Consider the following 23,070-nt stretch of genomic DNA (forward strand, 5'->3'; position numbering starts at 1 on the left):
TTGCACTTAATTATAAAAGTGCATCTGCAACATCAGTTTTTTCACAAGTCTGAAAAATACATGTCCTGCCAGTAATGAAAAAAAAAAGTTGCAGGGGTGGGGCTTTAGACATTGTTGATTTACAGTCCTGTAGCTTGTGAATCACTTGCTGAAACCCTCCTACTGTGATCTGCAGTGTCTGGGAGGGGGAGACACAAATGGAGGATTTGGCTTTATCAGAAAAGGTAAAAGAAATATTTTGTTTACCTTACGAGACGTATGCATCACATAGTAACTGGATTTGTTTAGACTGTCACACAGAAGCCTTCGGGTGTATGCGAACATTATAAAAAATGCCACTTACCATATTAAATCACAGAGAAAGGAGCCAAAAAGCATTTTCTGCAATACTAAAAAATTATGCAAGAACGTGTACCTTATCAACGCAAGAACAGCTAAGGGTGCATTCTTTTTTTTAAGATCTAAACCTAAGATCACTGGGGCCCGCATCTAGCCCATATTGAAATGCCTGTTCTATTTCAATTAATCTCCTAAACTTGACAACATGAGTTATCTGCCCCTTCTCTCCTGACTCTCCATGATCATGCCCCATCGCTGCATCATTTTAGACAAAAAATATGAGCCGGTAAGGAAGTGTTGATCTGAAGACTTTAAGAGCGCCAAAAAGAACAAAACAAATGGTACAACCACCTGTCCTAGAAAAAGTGCCATACCCAGGAAATGTAATGAAAGAGGGTTTTAAACCCCCTTTACAGCCAATGAATGAGTCACCTGATCTCAAGTACACAGCTAAAGATGTCCACTGACAGATGTTAGCAGAGGTTTTACTCACCTGTACATAAAGTAACCAACTAATAATACACTTTGAACTGCTACAAACACAAAGAAGTGTGTCGTGGAAAGACATGAAGGGATGGGAATTTCTGGACACTTTTGTTGTTTTTCATGTGGCTGAAAAGAAGAAGAAAAAAAACAATTAGTATGAAATTAAATACATTCATGTCAAGGAAACAAACATAATGAAAATATGTAATTTAGTTTTAATATTTATTAACAGTTTGTAGATGTGAAGATTGATAAATGAAGGTCTACCTCTCATATGGTTCCCCTCTAGGAGTAAAGGTCAGAGGGCACTGTCAAATAAAAAAACTGGTATGCAAGTGGCATGGTGGCTACCATCGCGGATGTCTCCCCCTGTAATTGCTGGCTACCACTCTGACGGTTTGCTGTATCGCATTGCTAGTACAGCAATTTCTTCATATGTTTTTTTTCTGTTCAGCCCGCTGGGGCTGGGTGTACCAGGCTTTACAGGAAAAAAAAAAATCTCCTTACCAAGTTTTTCTGCACTAGATGTTCGATGTCCCTCTTCACCACATGGAGGTGCTCCTTGAGGTCATTGAAGTGTTGTGTGGTCTCATAGCCTGCAGCGCCTAAATTCTGGTTTCCAGACACCAGTTTTAATGTTTCTCCCACAGAATTTCTAGGCATTAAGAGAAACAGCAAGTATATAGTGATATAGAAATGATCAACGAGCCCGTTTGTCTTGCAAATTTACCAACTATATCCTAGAGATAGTCAATCAGAAAATATCCCTGAAGTGAACCTATTACTTCTACAAGCCAAACAACATGACATACAGTATGTGCAAAAGTTAACACTTCTATTTCTGAAAGTTTTTATAATTTACAGTATTTATCATACCTGCTAGTATACTTTTTATAAATTAATAAAATTGAAAGTAAATGAACAGAAGAGAAATCTAAATTAAATCATAATTTGGTGTAACCACCCTAAAAACAGCATCAAATCTTCTGGGTACACTTGCACACTGTTTTTGAAGGAACTCAGCAGGTAGGTTGTTCCGAACATCATGGAGAACTAAGCACAGATCTTCTGTGGATGTAGGCTGCCTCAAATCCTTTTGTTTCTTCATGCAAACCTAGACCAGCGGTTCTCAACTCCTGTCCTCAGGACCCACTAACAGGCCAGGTTTTCAAAATAACTGAAATACATCACAGGTGATATAATTTGCCGCTCAGTGATTGCAGTACTCTAGTCTGCATCTCCCCAAGGTAATACTTAAAATCTGACCTGTTAGTGGGTCCTGAGGACCGGAGTTGAGAACCACTGACCTAGACAAACCCGACGATGAGATCAGGGCTCTTTGGGGGCAAAATTATCACTTCCAGGACACCTTGCACTTCTTCACACTAAAGATAGTTCTTAAGGACATTGGCTGTATGTTTGGGGTCTTTGTCCTGCTGCAGAACAAATTTCGGGCCATTCGCATGCCTCCCTGATGGCATGGCACGACAGATAAATATCTGCCTGTATTTCTCTGACCAAATCTTCAACTCCATTTACAGACATGCAGCCCCAAATTTGCAAGGAACCTCCCCCATGCTTCACTGTTGCCTGCAAACACTATTATATATACAGGTCCCTCTCAAAAAATTAGCATATTGTGATAAAGTTCATTATTTTCTGTAATGTACTGATAAACATTAGACTTTCATATATTTTAGATTCATTACACACTACTGAAGTAGTGCAAGCCTTTTATTGTTTTAATATTGATGATTTTGGCATACAGCTTATGAAAACCCAAAATTCCTATCGCAAAAAAATTAGCATATCATGAAAAGGTTCTCTAAACGAGCTATTAACCTAATCATCTGAATCAACGAATTAACTCTAAACACCTGCAAAAGATTCCTGAGGCTTTTAAAAACTCCCAGCCTGGTTCATTACTCAAAACCGCAATCATGGGTAAGACTGCCGACCTGACTGCTGTCCAGAAGGCCATCATTGACACCCTCAAGCAAGAGGGTAAGACACAGAAAGAAATTTCTGAACGAATAGGCTGTTCCCAGAGTGCTGTATCAAGGCACCTCAGTAGGAAGTCTGTGGGAAGGAAAAAGTGTGGCAGAAAACGCTGCACAATGAGAAGAGGTGACCGGACCCTGAGGAAGACTGGGGAGAGGGAAATGCCAAAATGCCTGAAGTCCAGTGTCAAGTACCCACAGTCAGTGATGGTCTGGGGTGCCATGTCAGCTGCTGGTGTTGGTCCACTGTGTTTTATCAAGGGCAGGGTCAATGCAGCTAGCTATCAGGAGATTTTGGAGCACTTCATGCTTCCATCTGCTGAAAAGCTTTATGGAGATGAAGATTTCATTTTTCAGCACGACCTGGCACCTGCTCACAGTGCCAAAACCACTGGTAAATGGTTTACTGACCATGGTATTACTGTGCTCAATTGGCCTGCCAACTCTCCTGACCTGAAGCCCATAGAGAATCTGTGGGATGTTGTGAAGAGAAAGTTGAGAGACACAAGACCCAACACTCTGGATGAGCTCAAGGCCGATATGGAAGCATCCTGGGCCCCCATAACACCTCAGCAGTGCCACAAGCTGACTGCCTCCATGCCACGCCGCATTGAAGCAGTCATTTCTGCAAAAGGATTCCCGACCAAGTATTGAGTGCATAACTGAACATATTTGAAGGTTGACTTTTTTTGTATTAAAAACACTTTTTTTTTTATTGGTCGGATGAAATATGCGAATTGTTTGAGATAGGAATTTTGGTTTTTCATGAGCTGTATGCCAAAATCATCAATATTAAAACAATAAAAGGCTTGCACTACTTCAGTTGTGTGTAATGAATCTAAAATATATGAAAGTCTAATGTTTATCAGTACATTACAGAAAATAATGAACTTTATCACAATATGCTAATTTTTTGAGAGGGACCTATATATATATATATATATATATATATATATATATATATATATATATATATATATATATATATATATATATATCATTAAAGTACTGATCTACAGCCCTTCTTGAACAAACTTCCCCCTGGTAAAGTCAAATATTTTACATTTTGACTCATCAGTACAGAGCATCTCCTGCCATTTTTCTGCACCCCAGTTTCTATGGTTTCATGCATAGGACATGGAAACAAGGCAAGGAAACTCAACTATGGACAAAAACATAGGAACTAGGCAAAAAAGAATAGCAGCATTTTTTGTTTTCTTTCAGTTCAGAGACTCGTAGTGAAGGAACCAGAGAAAACCAAGCAATTAACATTTTAGGTAGAAAGTCAGCAGTGCCAGCTAACATATTTTTCTCAGTACAGGTTCACTTTAAATAATCCATTCAAGAAAAAAAAATACAGAAATAAAAAACACAACTTTCACCTCCTCTGGTGCTCCACATGAGGAGAACTAGTTTTTCTTTGTACAGTAAGAATTGTGTACGATCGAGAAATGCAAAGCTTTCCAAAAGAAATTAATGCAGTTGTGCAAGAAATGAAGAGGCTTAAGGATAAGAAAAGATTTAGAGCTAACGTCCAAGATTACTATCAACATAAGAGAAACTCATTTCCCATATGTGCTCGGCTGGTGCTGGAATATTTCAAGCTCAAGGGTTTTCCTCCCTGCTTCCACTGTAACGCCACAAAAATCAAATTAAAGGCCAGACAGTGTTTAGGTAGCAGGCCGTTTACACAGATCTGTAACGTGATCGGATAAGCACACATAGACATGCTGCTTAATCAATATGCTTGTATCACTCAGCTGTGCTGTTATGTTACTTTTTTTTCCTTGCAAAGGAGATTAAGGTCTGTAACGGCAATATTTATCATCATGGGGATTTTAATCCCTTTTCTACTTCTGGCAAAAAAGACACAAAGGAAAAAAAACTAACCCCAGTAACGGAATTTAGTTCTTAGAAGCTTATTCTGTGTGATAAAAAATGTTGAAGAAATCACAATTGCAGATGCTTCATGTTTTTATGTGCAGAGATGAAAACAAAAACAGCTAAAACATGTATGTGACCTTCTTGTTGTCAGGGGGAAGAGGTGGAAAGTCTAAGCCCAGCTAGATGAAAATTGCATATTCAACGCATAAACCCCTACATTCAAAAGATAAATAAAAGAAAATTAAAAAAATAAAAAAAAATAGATTTTGCTTGACCAGTTTTTTCTACCTACATTTTTAATTTTATTCTTGTATTTGTTTAGTTTGGTTCCCTCAGGTACCACCATCAGGGTGCATTTTTCAGGGTGCATTTTTCAGTGAAATCAGAGTATTTTATTTTAAAGTGCATCTCTAGCCAAAATATTTTTTTTTACTTTTTGCATACAGTAAAGTAAAGTTAAAATGTCCAAGTTTTACTTGTCTGCATCCCCATTGGGGGGCTTCACCCCCTTATTTGTATTGATGATCCCACATATACATAACCCAACAGTGGTTTTAATCCTTGCCAACTGTAAACAGAAAAAAATATTTTTTTCTAGTTTCGGATATTTATTTCTATTTATTCCCCTTTAAAGATTAAATTCACTTTTTTTTTTTTTTTTTTTTAATTCCAGCTCCGCTATGTACCAGTATAGCATTAATGTACTTCTTTTACAAAAATAAAACAGCTTACCTTAAAATTCCACACACTCTCTTCATAGCCGTTAAACACACTGCTCGATTACTTCTGCCTTACTTCCTGGTCAGACATTAGGTCATGACACAGGAAGGAGTTGACCAGCTGATATCATTAGCACACACCCTGCATCATCTACCCTCAGCTGGTCAACTTCTTCCTGTGTCATGACCTAAAGTCTGACCAGTAAGTAAGGCAGAAGTAATCGAGCAGTGTTTTTAAGCAGCTATGAAGAGAGTTAGGTAAGCCAGTGTAGAAATAATGGAAAGCAGTTTTATTTTTGCAACATAAGTACATAAATGCTATACTGGTACATAGGGAAGCTGGAATTTAGGGGTAAAAAAAAAGGTGAACAAAAAGGTGAACTTGGCCTCAAGTCCCAGTTCACATATATGCGATGTGGGAACCCTGCAAATCCACTGCGGGTTCCTGCATCACATTCAACTCGCAGGCAGTTCACACTGCTATGTGTAAATACAAAGTTAAAGACACCCCCAGATCAGTTCACATATCGCAGTAAAGCAGGAAAGGGCTTGTTTTAGGTTGGCGACTTAGGCCTCCAGTTACCAAGGCCATTCTAATATAATAGAGTAAAAAAAAAAAAGAAAACAAATAAAAAGGAAGGCATATTTATCATATTTAAAAAAAAAAAAAACCTGTGTGATTACAAGAAAAAAAAAAGAAAATCCGGTTACCAATCCGAAAAGAATACATTTGTGAAACAATGGTCTAATAGAATTATAAGGGATTAAAAGCATCAACAAACGTGTCCTGGGACCTAACCCAACCCCACTGAAGGCTGCTTGCAGAGCCTTATTTATCAACTACCAAACACCTTCCTGTAATCTCTTTAATCATTCTTTACACGGCCTGACAAGCTGGAGCTGTCCTGAAGGCAACCTTGTAAAACAGACATCAGATCGGTTTATTGACTACCACAGATGGCCCTCCCACTGCCCCAACACAGATAAAAATTGCAAATTTCATTTTTACATTTTGTCTCTATATGTTGAAAGGAATCAGAAAACTACCCTCTCCCTTTTCATTCCAGAAATCAGATCCGATACCTAACCAAAACTATGCACACGCAATTCCACGTATCGAAGCATAATGCATGTGATCAAAACTGTCCAAACTAAAAAAAATCCAATAAATTTGCAATATGAATGATAAAGCAAACAATGCTAAGCTGAATAAATTGAATCAATTTAATAAATCCCTGATATAAAACAAGGCTCTGTGCATTTTGCCTATGATTTGAACTGTCCAATGACCGCACAATCACCGGCATTGTGCACGTAACATGGCATGCGCACAAATACATTCTTAATCAGTCAATACCCTATTGGGCAGTTAGGCCATATGTCATTTAAAATGTATGTCCCAGTATGATTAATGCAGTACACCTCTGCCATACATGTTCATTTCCCCATGTCTAATCAATTTTAACGGTTTGTAACCCTAAATTATGCCTTGCTGCCAACCCCCCCCCCCTTTTTAAGCTCCCATCCTTTACTGTATAAGTGTTTGTAAGAAACAAAGCCTCTAAATAACTTGTGAAGTATCTTCAGGCAGGTCACGTGACTCCCGACTGCTACTTCTATCTAGGGCTACAGCAGAAGGAGCCATGCTCTCCCTGTGATGTCGCTGTAGCCCTGGATTGTAGTATTACATTGGCCAGGAGTCATGTGACCGGCCTGAAGCTTCTTCCCAAAAAAAAAGGTATTTAGAGGCTTTGTTTCTTACAAACACTTATACATGGATGGGAGCTTAAAAGAGAAGGGCTGGCAGTGACATTTTACTTTTTTATTAACAGCGGGGGGGGGGGGGGGGGGGCCGAGACACAGACTCCCGAGCTGACAGGCAGGGAGGGGAGGGAGAAGAGAGGAGACACAGCAGATGACGGAGGCACGCAAGTTGACCACGGTAGTCAGGGCTCAGCAGCCATGATTATCGTGGTCAGCACACAGAGGGGGACACAGGAAGTGGCAGGATCAGCCAGGTTTTTTTTAGTTTCCAGAGGGGCAGGTTAGACAGCACAAGCACTGTGCTGTTTAACCTGCTTTAAGGAAACAGGATCTCCATTTTGTTTTTTGGGGTAACAAACACTTTAAAACCACTGCAAGTACACAGAAATCTGTTAAACCTGCCGAAATCCACCCAACTTCCTGTTTGAGAGGACAACACAGTACCTCCTGCTGCACTAAAGTCCCAAGCAGAGTTGCCAGCCCTGCCTTTGTTCTCCTCTGCTGGACTACGAAACACCTTTCTTATCTCCATAAGGGGAGGTGTTCTGAAGTTCAGCAGGTGAGAATTCTGATAGGATAGAGAACACTGCCCTAGAATTTCAGGGCAGTGTACAGGAAATTAGAAGCTCGCTGATTTTCTGGCAAGATTAACAGGTATTTTTTGTACTTACAGTATTTATACATGGGGAAATCTGCATGAGATATAATTTAAAATGTTGTCCAGAATTACACTTAAAGTAATAATAAACCACAGGTGGTTAAAAAAAAAAAAGAAAAAAAAAATCCTGCAAGGCAATGTATACTAGCACATTATGAGAAACTTACCATCGAACAAAGCCCTCCTCCAGCGCTGCGCTGTCACTGTTGAGAGGGCCGACATTTTCCCCCGGTCTTCCTTAAGGTTCACGGACTCCGACTACATTAGTGTCTGGGGGCACTATGATGTCACTACAGCGCACGGGCTCTGAAGTCCTGGCACTGCAAGTCAGACCTTCAGCCCATGGGCCAGTGACGTCACCGGCTGCATGCACTCTGAAGATCTCCTAAACTGTACAAGTTTAAGAGATATTCACAGTACCTACAGGTAAGCCATATTATTATAGGTCATGTGACTATTTTATGCATCAAAAATGTAACATGGGTGCGTATTCAATGCATGTTAATGCGGAGGTGCATTTTAGGTGCGTTTTTTTAACTGACCAAAAATGCAGCAAGCAGGATTTTTAACACCATAACGGAAGCGCAAAAAACTAGTGTGAAGACATACATAGAATTAAAAGGGATGCATTTTTCTTGGAGCTTTTCTTGCACTAAAGGTGCCAACAAGTGGCTGACAAATGCATATTTATTTAAATTAATGATATTCATTAAAAAGTCAAATCTAATACAATTCTATATAAAAATACAAATATTTTTTAAACATATATATATTTGATGCACCTCTAATTTTAAGTTGCTTCAAGTTCAGGGTTTTCCTGTGTCACCAATGACCCTGGGATAAGGTTGGTTGGGGTACCTGTGGGTGCATGCATTGCATTTAGGCTGCTACCTTGCAATACTTTAGGTTAAAAAAAAAAAAAGTTCAGTGCAAAGTCACTACTTTAGGGGGGGGTTAAAAAAAATCAAGCCCAGTTTTTTAAACACAGTGCATATTGTCCTTTATTAGAAAATAAATGAAATCAATAAACACAAAAGGCTTAGAGGTGATTTGCTTGCTGAAATTGGCAATAGGCTTCATGCCAGGATTAAAATCATAAAACACAAATCCCTCAGAGAAACATATTAGATATTAACCGCTTTTATTAAATCTTAAGCAAGGCATCAACACAGGCAGAGCTCCCAATGAGACGATTTGGGGAAAAAATCCACAAATCTGCACAAGGAAAATACTTAATTCTCTACAGGAAGATTGAATATGAGCAGCAACAAGGAAGAAAGAGGCTGTTCATTTTTCTAAGAATAACCATAAACAGGAGTTTAATCTGGGCTAGGGATATTAAGAAGAGTTTAAGTAAATATTAAATAAGGCCAGGGGGCTTGAGACTTTTACTGGTAAATCTAATTTGCTCACTTGGAAAAAAAAGATTCACAAAAGAATATTAAAGCAAAAGCTAAAGCAGAAAACAAAAACTATGATAATCTTTACAGCACAGATGACCTACATAGATACAGCACTGCCCAATGAGAATGGACAGGTCTGTTCACAGCACACCAGTATAGAGTAGAGCTGCACAATTTTAAATAAAAAATAGAATCACAATTTTTATTGCTTAGAATAAAGATCATTATCTTTCACATTTTACCAAAAAAAAAAAAAAATCAGGCTGTTTCGTTATTTTTTTAAAATTTATTAAAAAGTGTATTTTTTGGGGAAAAATTGTGTTTGAAAGACTCCTGCGCAATTACAAATACAGTGTGGCATAATATATTGCAACGACCATTTTATTCTCCAGGGCCTCTGCTAAATAAATAAATTATATATAGTTTGGGGGGTTCTAAGTAATTAATATTCTAGAAAAAAATACTGATTTTACCTTGTAAGAGAAAGGCTTAGTCTTTAAAGAAGTTGTAAAGGCAGAAGGTTTTTTTTTTTTTTTTTATCTGAAAGCGAAGTTCCACCCATTTTTGTGTTTATTAAAAGTCAGCAGCTACAAAAAGTGTGTCTGCTGACATTTAACACACACACACACACATCTTTCCCAGGATCCAGCGATGCGGCCGGCGGGAGCCTCGGTTCTCTCCCTCTTCTCCCCGCAGCACCGGCATCACTAGTGTGGGCACCCGGCTGTGACAGCCTGCGGTTTCACAGCCAGGTGCGCACTGCGCATGCGCGAGTCGCACTGCATGCCCTGAGTGGACGGGCAATCTTTTAGACCTGTGATGTGTCACTGAAGATTGCAAGGAGGGAGGGGCCTGAGCGGAAGTGGGACCAGTTACCTGTCAAATCTAGGTACCCACTCCCCCTCCAAAAAAAAAAATCACATGCCAAATGTGGCATGTCAGAGGGTTAGGAGGCCTTAAAGCGAAGTTCCACTTATGGGTGGAACTCCGCTTTAATGCATTCTATGCATGAAGATAAAAATGCCTTCTGTGTGTAGCAGCCTCCCCAGCACCCCCTAATCCTTACCTGTGCCCCCTCTCTTTCCAGTGATGTTCACGAGTCCCTCCCTGATTGTCTGACACTCTCCCTCCTAATTGGCTGAGATACCGCTACTGCTCCATTGGCTCCGGCGGCTGTCAAAGTCAGCGAGCCAATCAGGAGAGGGGGAGAGTCCAAACAGCAGCTCCGTATCTGTAAGGACATACAGAGCTGCAGCTCGGCTCAGGGGCCCCCATAGCAAGCTGCTTTCTGTGGTGGCACTCTAAAAGGAGGGAGGGGCCAAGAGCAGCAACGAGGGACCCGAAAACCGGAGGATCTGGGCTGCCCTGTGCAAAACCCACTGCACAGAGGAAGTAAATATAACATGTTTGGTATTTTTTTTTTTTTTAAACGAGACTTTACAACCTAACGAACCTTTCACACGATCAGACCGATCAGGTCCACCTGTCCGTTTTGTCAGGCAGACCTGATCGGGCCCTGTAAATAGAAAACAAAGAAAGGGGCGCACCAGCCTAGCGCATTATCCTAGAGCTTTATTGATAAAAAAAGTTAAAATCAGCTACTCACAAACATGCGTAAAAGTCAAGCATTTCAATTCCATAAAGCAGCATCTTTATAGGAGTCCAATATCTCGTAAAGACGGAGGGCTGATGCGTTTCGAGGCCGTGCCTCTTCCTCAGAGCCCTATCGGGCCACCTATTCTACTCTATGGAGAGGCGGATGTCACCGGAGAAGTGTCCGCTGACACCCGTTTGTCATCCAATCTGACAAGATCTGCTTAAAACAGACGGATGGCTATAGGTTCGCCATCCATCGGGTCGGCATGAATAACTGAAGAATGCATGGCGCCCGTTTACGCGTCTGTGTGCATAGTCACTTTCCAATAAATGGGCTTTATTTTAGCTCAGTAGGAAAAGAAAAGCTGTACTGAGCTTTTTCAAGCAGCAGTGTGCAAGAGGCCTTAAGATCGTGAGGGGGGGGGTGTGAATCGAGATTTTTTTTTTTTAATGCTTAATCGTGCAGCTCTAGTATATAGTAAAATATATAACAAACACAAAAAAGAGAGATGCATTATCTTTGTAACACAGAAAGAGTACAGCATTTCACCTAAGGCTACATTATTCACACCAGCGAATAGGGCAGGTGTGAATTGCAGCGGCAGTTCCTGATGCAATTCTCAGCAGCTAAGTGCATCCAGCAGCAATCCCCGCAGGTAATCACTGGCTGTGCAGAGAGTGACAAATAGCTGCGGCCACCATAGTGAACAGGGCCGGCGGGTACACCTAGCTGCATCAGGGATCACAGAATACTGTTGCTACTATTCACACTAGCCCTAAATCCCTGGTGTGAATGTAGCCTTAGAGACAATAAGGTAGGCTTGATAGCTTTGTCCCCAATTTTAAAGCGGAATTTTCTTAATTTGCAGGGATTTCCTCTCACTTCCTGTTTGGCTATGGGACAAGAAGTGAAGGTAAATCTCTCCAATGGGACAGAGATGGCAAAAATTTACCTTACAGGGGTTATTCTATTCAAATTGAAAGAAAAAAAGTTTTACTACAGTTCTACTTTAACCACTTGCCGACCGCCGCACGACTATCTACGTGGGCGGTCAGCCCCTCACAGGCAAAGTGACGTAGGTCTACGTCGCTCGCCTGTGAGGGTTTAGGGAGCGAGCGCGCGCCGCCGGAGGCGCGCTCCCGCTCCCGCGTGGTCACGGACCCCCCCGCGCGCGTGACCGGCGGACCCGATCGCCGCCGGCCACTCTGCGATCGGCGGGGGAGAGGGAGATAGTCAGGCAGCTTGTGTAAACAAGCTGCCTGTCATTCTCCTCTCTGTATGAGAGCTGATCACATGGATCTACTATGTAGATCCATTGATCACTCTGCATACAGTTGAAGCCACAGCCAATCACAGTTAGAATCACGCCCCTAGGGACACACACAGCCCCTCCCTCTCAAATAAAGTTAACCCCTTCACTACCAGTGCATTTTTACAGTAACAGTGCATATGTATAGCACTGATTACTGTAGAAATGTCACTGGTAACCCCAAAAGTGTCAAAAATGTCAGTCAAGGGTCCGATCTGTCCGCCGCAATGTCGCAGTACCGCAAAAAAAAAAATCGCAGATCGCCGCCATTACGCGTTAAAAAAAAAAACAACAAAAATGACAAAAATCTTTCCCTTTGTTAGTAAACGCAATAACTTTTGCGCAAACCAATCAAAATACGCTTTTTGCGATTTTTTTTACCAAACATAGGTAGCATAAAACAAATTGGCCGAAAATATTAAAAAATTTTGATTTTTACATTTTTTTTTGGGGGAATTTCATATAAAAAAAAGGGAAAAATATTGCTATTTTTGCAAAATTTACGCTCTTTTTTTGTTTATAGCGCGTGATCAAAAAATCGCACAGGTGATCAAATACCACCAAAAGAAAGCTCTGTTTGTGGGAAAAAAAGGACGCCAAATTTGTTTCGGTACAGCGTCGCACGACCGCGCAATTGTCCGTTAAAATCACGCAGTGCCGAATCGCAAAATGCCCTCTGGTCGTTTAGCAGCCAAATCCTCCGGGGCTTAAGTGGTTAAGGTAAAAAAGTCCTGACCAACTGTTCCCCCTATCCCCCCAAACACTTACCTGAGCCTATCAGCGATCCAGTGCTGTGCCCATTCAATCCCTGCACTGCTCCTCACAGGACACAGAGCAGTGGAAGCCATTGCCACTTTCAGTCAACTGAGGGGAGTGGCAGAGCCACACTGTGTGTGTCTGTGAAATGGGAAAATACTGCGCTACCCTTGTGCAATATATACGCCGAGTCCCCACTTCCGGGCACGGCGCAGCTAGCGGTGAGAACCAGCGTCCTGTTACACGAGCCGCGAGGCTACACAGGAGCTCAATAGCGGTGGAATACTTTACCTTTTTGACTTATACACGGTTTGATCTCTGCTGTGATACCCACGTATTTTTAGTTTGGAGTGATGGAAGTTTTAATGCTGCAGTGATTTTATGGACTTTTAATGGATGCTTTTATATGAAGATTGCGGTTTTATTGTGTTCGTGTGAATTGCACAAATAAAGGTCGTTACCTTTTTACACTATGAGGAGCCTCTCTTTTCTTCTATTCTGAGCATACCAGCATCTCACGGAGTTCGTCCAGTTGCAAAGAGGAACAACATAACAAGCGCATATAGATTATTTTTGGCGTACGCCATAAGAATCCACAACTTCTGGTAAGTGAGCTACCTTACCTTCGGGCACAGAGTGGTGGAACGGAGGGTCACTGAAGTATATCACCCATTGTATACCTCACTCAAGAGACTTCATCCAGCACTTTTGCACCTTTTCTTCACTAATTTATGGACAGTCACCAATTATAATTGTATTTATTGCCATTTACTATATATTTATTCTTTATTTATTACGATATATAGCAGTATATATTGTCACATATATACACGTATGCACGTGCACTTTTGTATTTTGAATTGTGTTTTTTTAGCATTTGATATATGTCACAAATCATCGTATATCGGAATATTGTTTTATATATTGCACAAGGGTAGCGCAGTATTTTCCCATTTCACATGCATAGATCACTATATATATATATATAGTGCACTTGATTACTTGCTGCTTCCCAGACACACTATTGCATCTTAGGCGCGAGTACTTACCAGTTTCACTGTGTGTGTCTATAGAAAGTAGGAGCAGACAACAGCGGGGAACTCCAAAAAATGAGGTAAGGGGCCACTCTGTTGAATACTATTGCATAGAGAAGTATAGCATCTTTTTTATTTTATTAAAAATGAAAACAATATTTACAACCACTTTGAGATAGCTGCAAGAAGGAGTTATACAGCTGTGTGGATTTAAAAGTTATATACTCTTTGAATGAATAAACTTCTCAGCGCTTTTGTCATTTGTGCACATTTAGGCACACTTGTGGCTCCTGGATATCCTCATAAGGACAAGTGGCATAACGATCTTAACCACTTGCCGGCTGACTAACGACGATTTACGTCGGCAGTCAGCCCCTCACAGGCAAAGCGACGTAGGTCTACGTCGCTAGCCTGTGAGGGTCTAGGGAGCGAGCGTGCGCAGCTGGAGGCGCGCTCCCACTCGGTCACAGACCCCCCCGCACGAGTGACCGGCGGACCCGATGTCCGCCGCTCACTCGCGATCGTCGGTTACAGAGGTAGAAAGGCAGGCGGCTAATGTAAACAAAGCCACCTGTCAGTCTCCCCAGTGTAACAGCACAGATCACTCGGTCCTGCTATGTAGGACCGTTGATCTGTGCTGTTACACCACTAGCCACAGCCAATCACAGTAAGAAACACGCCCCTAGGGACACACATAACCCCTCCCTCTCAAATAAAGTTAACCCCTTCACTGCCAGTGTCATTTTTACAGTAACAGTGCATATGTATAGCACTGATTACTGTAGAAATGTCACTGGTAACCCCAAAAGTGTCAAAAATGTCAGTCAAGGGTCCGATCTGTCCGCCACAATGTCGCAGTCTTGCAAAAAAAAAAAAAAAAAAATCGCAGATACTCAAAAAAAAAAAAAAAAAAAAGACAAAAATCTTTCCGTTAGTAAACGCAATAACTTTTGCGCAAACCAATCAAAATACGCTTTTTGCGATTTTTTTTACCAAACATATGTAGCAGAAAACAAATTGGCCTAAAATGTTAAAAAATTGAGTTTTACATTTTTTTGGGGGGGAATTTCATATAAAAAAAAGTGAAAAATATTGTTATTTTTGCAAAATTGTCGCTTTTTTTTGTTTATAGCACATGATCAAAAAATCGCACAGGTGATCAAATACCCCCAAAAGAAAGCTCTGTTTGTGGGGAAAAAAAGACGTCAATTTCATTTAGGTACAGCGTCGCACGACCGCGCAATTGTCCGTTAAAGTCACGCAGTGCGAATTGCAAAATAGGCCCTGGTCTGGAAGGGGGTAAAATCTTCCGGGGCTTAAGTGGTTAATATATGTGCTTTAATCAAATAGTAAAATTAGAGGTGAGCGCTAGCTATGTACATTTTAGGTGACCATTTTATTGTAATGTCTCTTACCTCATGTCACTGACATGCTTTAATACCTCTCTCTGTCCATTGAGTAGAATATCCAGTTCTTGCTGAGAGGCCTGAGAAAAGAAAATATTAAATATTAAGAGACATTTTTAAAAAATTCAGTAACAAATTAACTAAATACATTTTGGCCTGTTTTGTTTAAGTGATCCTAAACTGGCCCCAAAAAAAAAAAAAAAAAAAAAAAAAAAAGTGCCTTAAATAACCATGCTTTAGTGCAGCAACCCTACAGTGCATTCAAGGACTTGTCAGAAATCAGTCCCTATGTAGCCCCTTGGATCCTAGATTCTGGATGTACATAAAGCCTTTGCTTCTCCCCAAGAGGAAATTAAGAAGCACCCATTCCTGACAGTAAGACCCATTACCTGTTATGCACCCATTGTGTGTCAAAGCCTCTACTTTCCACTAAGATGCTGGTATTTAAAAGGGGGAAGACAAAGAAAAATGAAGGGGCAAAAAACAAAAAAAACAAGGGTTGGAGAACGCCCTAGAACTAAGAACCATGAGGCTACACAGGTATTGATTCAGAGACTCTCAGGTATTTTCAGGCACCACACGATGCTGCTCTTTGAACTGTTGCTGACACTTTTTAGGCCAAGGTTAATTTTAATAAGTGAAAAGTCAGATGACTTAATGGCAATATCTGTATATGAACAGTCCAGGACTTCAGAATCCAAAGAACAGAATTCTAACTGTACCTGTTGTGCCTCTTTCCTCCTCCTGTCTTAGTCATGGATTCACTCACTGCATTCACATATCTCCGCTGTTCATCCAGGATCATGTCCAGCTGCCGGTTCAGCTGCTTAATCTCAAGGTGAATACGGTTCTGGCCTTCAAAGATCTGCCTGAGTTCTCTTTCATTGACCGACTCGAACATATCGTCCACTAAAGACAGTTAACAGAGTTAAGAATGATCTCAGTAACACCCAAGGTACTGTACTTTTAGAGGTTCTCTTTGAAGCTGATCTCTAGGAACTGGACAAAATAAATAAATACCGTTGCATTGGGGCTCCTCCCACACTGCAAAGGTTAAATTGTTCTTTTTTTTTTTTACTTTTTATGCCTCGCTCTATTGGTAACCTGTGCTTCCTTTTTTCTTTGATGCTCTGAGTTGTGGGACGGAGCTTAACATCCTCACTTATATTGCAGGACTTGTTGGCCCTTCATTGTAAACATCGATGTCACAGCTGTATTCTCCAGCCAGAGCACCAAAAACAAGCAGCTTTCCAGTTTCATGGAAAGAGAAGCCTGGATGGCAAGGGACAATGTCAGTAAAAAATGCATTAAACTGGTATCCTAATAAAAAAAAAAAAAAAAAAAATGATTTAACCCTTGCAGTGCAGGAGAGAGTATAATGGTGACAATAGTGAGGTCAACCAATGCATGGCTCTAGCCCAAAACGCATAACGGACTACTAAAGCTTACAGAATATAATTTTACATTGAATACATGCAGTAAATGGTTCTCAGGAATAGTAAAGTGCTGGTAAATCTGCAGTGTGAGAATACATGCCTGGATGCTCCTGGAGCTCTGGGTGGTCCTTCTGGAACTCATCTTTCCTCTTATCAAGTTCTTGCTGGAAGTTGTCAAACTCCTCTTGATACTTGTCCTTTTCGGCCTTCGTGATATCCCCGTCAGCTGGAGGCTGAACAACAACATCCATGTCAGGTTCCCATAAAACAATGCACGGTCCACATGTCAAGCAGAATTCTGCCCATCCACATACACAGAAACAGTGACTGGCAGCACTGAAAGTCACTAAATTACTACTCTGTACATTATTAGAAGGAGAACCCCAGGAATGATCTCCAGAAAGAACAGAGGACAGTATGGGTATTGTGTTAATTACCCTTTCCTCCATGCTGTCCTAAGCTTGAAAGCCGATTCACATTTGTGCGATGCGGGAATGCTGGGAATATACAGCGTGTTTCCGCATCGCATCCGCACAACAGGCAGTTCACACTGCCATATGAGATAAGCTGGGGGTGTCAATTCAAAGTTAACAACACCCTCAGATCAGATCGCATACCGCAGTGCGATCTGAAAGTTCGCACAGAATCGGATCGCACTGGTGTGAACCACCATGTGATCCGATTCTGCTGCAGACCAAAAAAAAAGGTCCTGTGCGTGTTTCAGTGCGATTGCGGTGTGAATACAAACTGTATGGATGAATTTGCACCGCACAGAGATAGCATGTAATTTTAGGAGCAGTGCGCTCCAAATTACAGATCGCACAAATGTGAACCGGCACTGAAACTTCTCTCACAAAACTGTGAACACAGAAATATTGTTAGGCTGCTTCCGGTACATATTTTTTTGTGGAATTGGTGGTTTTTTAGTATTTAACTATGATGGCTAATTCTATCTAAAATAATAATAGGGACTAAAAACAGAATGTGCAGGGACCAGAAACAGTGAGAAAAAAGTATTGCTGTGCTCTGCTGTGTTTTCAGAGAGCTGCATCTCACAAAGGACAGCATCAACGTCATCTGTAAGGAGGGTCATGGATGATATGATTTCCTGAAATCACTCGACTCTTCTATCCCTCCTGAAGCGCTTGGCAGGGGGGGGCGCTGGGAGTCCTCCCGACTGGGAGAACACAATGATTACTGCAAGCCACTGGATGCAATCTCATGCCACAAATCTGACAGGCTAGTTGTTCTGAAGTTGAACGATTGACTTCAGTACAACCAACCTGCTTATACTCAAATCTCGGCCAGTCCTTAGGGTTAATCAGCAGAAATTTGATCCATCTATGGCTGGCTTACACATTACCCCCCCCCCCCCCACCTCCTTTATGAAGATAATTGCTAAAGGTATGTTCCTAAGGCACAAACCCACGGTTTTTTTTTTTGTTTTTTTTTTAGATGGAGTGGGAAGGGTTTTTTAATGTTATTCTGGACTTAAAACTCCAACAGCAACACAGACAGAAACTTTTTTAGGAAATGACAGCCTCCTATTAACTACTAAACATGCAGATGGAAGGCCATTATTTCATATAGGTTCAGCTTGAGCGACATGTCAGCCAAGTTTTCCCAGTTCATAGCCTGGTCACAGCATTAAAGTAAAGTCAGTTTTTACTTCTGCTATGACTAGGGGCAGAAGGGGCACATTTATTATTAGTAAAGTATATGTAAAAAGCCAAATACTAAAATCTCAAAACAGACTTAGGCCCCCTTTCACACTTGGGCGATCCGACTTCCCGGGGAGACCTCACAGGTCGCGGCGCGCTGCTCGCACCGCAACCTCGGAGCGGCCGGCACGGACTTCATAACATTGAAGTCAATGCAGGTCGCCCCAAAGAAGCTCCGGACCCTTTTTCTAAGTCGGAGCGACTTGTGTCGCTCCTATTAGAACGGGTCCACAGCTTCTCTATGCCAGGCGACCTACGGCGACCTGTCAGGCGACCAGGTCGCCTGACAGTTTGCCCCCGTGTGAACGGGGGCTAAAACATTTTATTGTAATTTCAAAACATTTTCAAGCTTTTAAAACACCACCTGATGATAAAGGTCCACTTAAAGACACGGGGTGACAACACAGTCCTCATCTCTCAACTGCTCCTTTGGATTGTCACCCTTCACATGCTCTTCCAGAAGACATGCCAACAAACAGTACACACCAGTTGACACCATCAGAAAACCCTTCCAGATAAATATAATGCACAAATATCTAGTTTTCTGGAAAAATAAGCCATACCAACATTTTTGCTAAAAAAATACTCACTGCATCTTTGCTAGGTTCTGTTAACTGGAAAGTTAGAAAAGACAGCACATCGTGATCATCTAAAAGAAAAAGGAAAAAAAAATATGTTACATAAGTTGCATAATACAAACATCAAAACAACAATGCTAACCTGAATTTGTCAGTGCTACCATAAACAAGTTCAATTAGAAATGCTTTTCCCACTGGGAGGGCATCCAAGAGAACAGAAGGAGGGTGATTTACTAAAGGCAAATATACTGTGCACAGCAAATGCACTTGCTTCAGAGCAAAAGCTTCACTGTCCAAAGAACACTCAATCACATGCAAGGAAAATAAAAACAGCATTTTTGCTTTTACATGATTAGATGATAGAAATCAACAGAGCTAGATTGGTATCTAGGTCTTCTTATTTCTTGCATAGAATAAGGGCTAGGGACGCTCCCTGGTGCAATAACTGCAGCTTCCACGAGGGAGATCTTCTGTGCCTATTGTGGAGATGTCCAAAACTGGTTAGATACTCAGATAAAGTGATAAGCTGTTGGGAAGTGGCAGTTGTTTAACCACTTAAAGCGGAGTTCTACCCAAAAGTGAAACTTCCGCTTTAGGTAGTGCTAACCCCCTGACATGCCACATTTGGCATGTCATTTTGGGGGGGTGATCCTTTTTGAAATAAAGCTTTAGGACTGCTTTTGCAAGATCCATGGTGTGCTGGTGAATATGTATGTTCTTGTGATAGATCCAGTGTCCAGCTGGTGATCGCTTTAGCACCCAATATATGAGTGCCTATATCCAGGAAGGTGTGCGATGGGAATATGAACTTTACTTTAATGCTTCAAAACTGCACACGCTCGTGCAATGGCAAGGACGTTGGTACTTAGAAATCTTCATAAGCGACGCTTTAAAACATTTTACAGGTTACCAGTTTAGAGTTGCAGAGGAGGTCTTGGGCTAGAATTTTTGCTCTCGCTCTAACAATTGCGGCGATACCTCACATGTGGTTTGAACACCGTTTACATAAGTAGGTACGACTTGTGTATGCGTTTGCTTCTGCGCACAAGCTCAGAGGGACAGGGCGCTTTAAATTTTTTTTTTCCTATTTATTTTATTACTTTTTATTGTTAACACTGTCCTTTTTGTTAAAAAAAAAATTTTTGATTACTTTTCTTCCTATTACAAGGAACGTAAACATCCCTTGTAATAGAAATAAGCAGGACAGGTCCTCTTTAATGCGAGATCTGGGGTCAAAAAGACCACAGATCTCACATTTACACTTAAAAGCAATAAAAAAAAAATAAAAAAATGATGATGTCCCATTGGATGAAACCCATTAGGTGGGTAAGGTTAGACACAGCGTCTTTGTGTATAGCAGTACATCTGCTGTTGGAACTTCGTGCCTTTTGGATCCTGGTTGTTGCCTGCTTTTTTCCTTCTCCTGGTAAGGAGATTGGAGTGTCACTGTGGTGTATTTCCTACTCGCACTGAAGCTGGTGCGGGGTCTCATCTTTATTCCCCTTTTTCCTCCATTTTCAATAAGGACTGCCATTAATCTTTTTAGTGCTGCATACAGACTTTTACATGTATTATATTTGTTAACAAATTCATGCTGGCTGATTTTAATTTGTGCAATTTTTAAATAATCTGATCGCACAGATAGATATACATACACACACACACACACACACATACATACATATGACCAACCTGCGAGTCCTCCAGTAGCTGCAGATATCCCTAGTTTTGACAGGTACCCGCTCCCACTTCCGCTCTGAGCACCGCGGCTCCCTGAGTGGAAGTTATCCTCTCCCCCTCCCTCCCTGCAATCTTCTGGGACATGTCAGAGGTCCCAGAAGATTGCCGGCCAATCACGACGCGTATCGCAACTCGCGCATGCGCAGTGCGTACCCGGCTGTGAAGCCGCAAACTGTCACAGCCGGGTGCCCACACCAGTGATGCTGGCGCCGGAGAGCAGAGAGGGAGAAGAGCGAGGCTTTCAGGCGGCCGCATTGCTGGACCGTTGGACAGGTGAGTGTGTTAGGCTGGAACTCCGCTTTAAGGACCAGGCCTATTTCTGACACTTGTTGTTTACAAGTTAAAATCAGTATTTTTTGCTAGAAAATTACTTAGAACCCCAAACATTATATATTTTTTTTAGCAGAGACCATAGAGAATAAAATGGAGATTGTTGCAATACTTTATGTCACAACGTATTTGCGCAGCAGTCTTAAATGTTTTTGGGAAAAAATACACTTTTTTGAATAAGGAATAAGAAAACAGTAACGTTAGCCCAATTTCTTTCTATAATGTGAAAGATAATGTTATGCACATACACACAGACATATGACCAACCTGCGAGTCCTCCAGTAGCTGCAGATATCCCGAAGAAGCCTTGCTGGGGCAGAACCATATTGTCCACTTTGGCACAAAACTCATAGTCATCCTTGTCAGGTGTAAAGCCGTTGTTAATCATTACCTACATGAACAGTATGGAAAGAAAGTGTTCAAGGAAAAGATAAAGGTGTTTTATTTTTACTATAAGCCACGTATACCATGAGTGGGGATACTCACTGTTAAAGTCTTCTTGTAGTAGGTGATCTTTGCTCGAACTGGATAAGGTTTGTTTCGGAAATCTCTCTGACAAGAGGACAGTGCTTGAGAAGCCCCGTCGCTGCAAATACACACAAGAACTGTTATTGCCATCTCTGTTAGGCCAAGTTTACATGTGCAGCATAACCTTGCTGCCCCTCTGAAAAGTGATCCGTGATGGATTGTTTTTCAGTGGAGTTTGACAGGCTTCAAGGACAAGATATGTCGCCTCCTAAGCACTTGTTTTAACCCCATAAGGCCTGCACAATCTTAAATAGGTGGCGCTCAGTGGCAGTACTGCCATCTGAACACGATGGGGTATTTTGCCTGGTCTGTGAAGCAAACCATTCATTTAATGGGCTACTGTACCTGCAAGAAATGTGCAGAAAAGTCTCTGACCCTTTATTAAGAGAAAAGTATGTAGGAAAAAAAAAAAAAGTAAAATGTTACTTGCTGGTCTTTGGCAGGTAAAAATGTATTTATGTGTTCAAGTTGCCCATTTGGCTGCTGTTCTCCGTCGGCTCTTTAGGCCCCGTTTACACAGGGTGATTAACTCTAGACCCTCTTTTACCAGCTCAAGGATTTACGGGTGGTGTGTGCATCCCCGTTGCTGCATCCCATTTTCATCTATTGGGACACTTATTGGGCTGTTTCTCTATATGACATGCGAGTGCGGTTCCCCGAATGCACACAGGGCGAGTTGCATCACAGTGCGGGTTAACCACTTGCCGACTGCCGCACGACTATTTAGGTCGGCAGTCAGCCCCTCACAGGCAGAGTAACGTAGGGCTACGTCGCTAGCCTGTGAGGGTTTTGGGAGCGAGCGCGCACCGCCGGAGGCGCGCTCCCGCTCAGTCCCGGCCCCCCCTCCCCCCCAGCGCGTGTGCTCGGCGGACCCGATGTCCGCCGGGCACTCGCGATCGTCCGTGACAGCGGGAGAAAGGCAGGCGGCTAGAGTAAACAAAGCCGCCTGTCATTCTTTCCTGTGTAAGAATGATGATCAAACGGTGTAGGACCGTTGATCACTGTTCCTACACATCAAGCCACAGCCAATCACAGTTAGAAGCACGCCCCTAGGACACACTTAGAACCCCTCCCTCTCCAATACAGTTAAGCTCCTTCACTGCCAGTGTCATTTTTACAGTAACAGTGCATATATATAGCACTGATTAGTGTAGTAATGTCACTGGTAACCCCAAGAGTGTCAAAAAAACAACAAAAATGACAAAAATCTTTCCCTTTGTTAGTAAACGCAATAACTTTTGCGCAAACCAATCAAAATACGCTTTTTGCAATTTTTTTTTACCAAACATATGGTAAAAAAAAGAATTGGACTAAAATGTTAAAAAATTTAGATTTTTACATTTTTATGGGAATTTCATATAAAAAAATATGAAAAATATTGT

At 41.5% G+C, this 23,070-nt stretch overlaps 1 protein-coding gene across 1 annotated transcript in view; it reads right to left on the minus strand.

Annotated features, from left to right (window-relative positions):
• The window catches only part of LMAN1 (lectin, mannose binding 1), a 180,972-nt gene that overhangs the window by 130,787 nt on the left and 27,115 nt on the right, over window positions 1-23,070 (minus strand). The window contains 8 exon segments of the mRNA XM_082275150.1: window positions 1,333-1,480; window positions 15,365-15,442; window positions 16,078-16,264; window positions 16,888-16,891; window positions 16,893-17,024; window positions 19,103-19,161; window positions 21,428-21,551; window positions 21,647-21,746. Coding sequence (XP_082131276.1) covers window positions 1,333-1,480; window positions 15,365-15,442; window positions 16,078-16,264; window positions 16,888-16,891; window positions 16,893-17,024; window positions 19,103-19,161; window positions 21,428-21,551; window positions 21,647-21,746 — 832 coding nt within the window.

Source organism: Pelophylax lessonae (genome assembly GCF_965119305.1).
Source record: "Pelophylax lessonae genome assembly, chromosome: 1".
Classification (NCBI taxonomy): domain Eukaryota; kingdom Metazoa; phylum Chordata; class Amphibia; order Anura; family Ranidae; genus Pelophylax; species Pelophylax lessonae.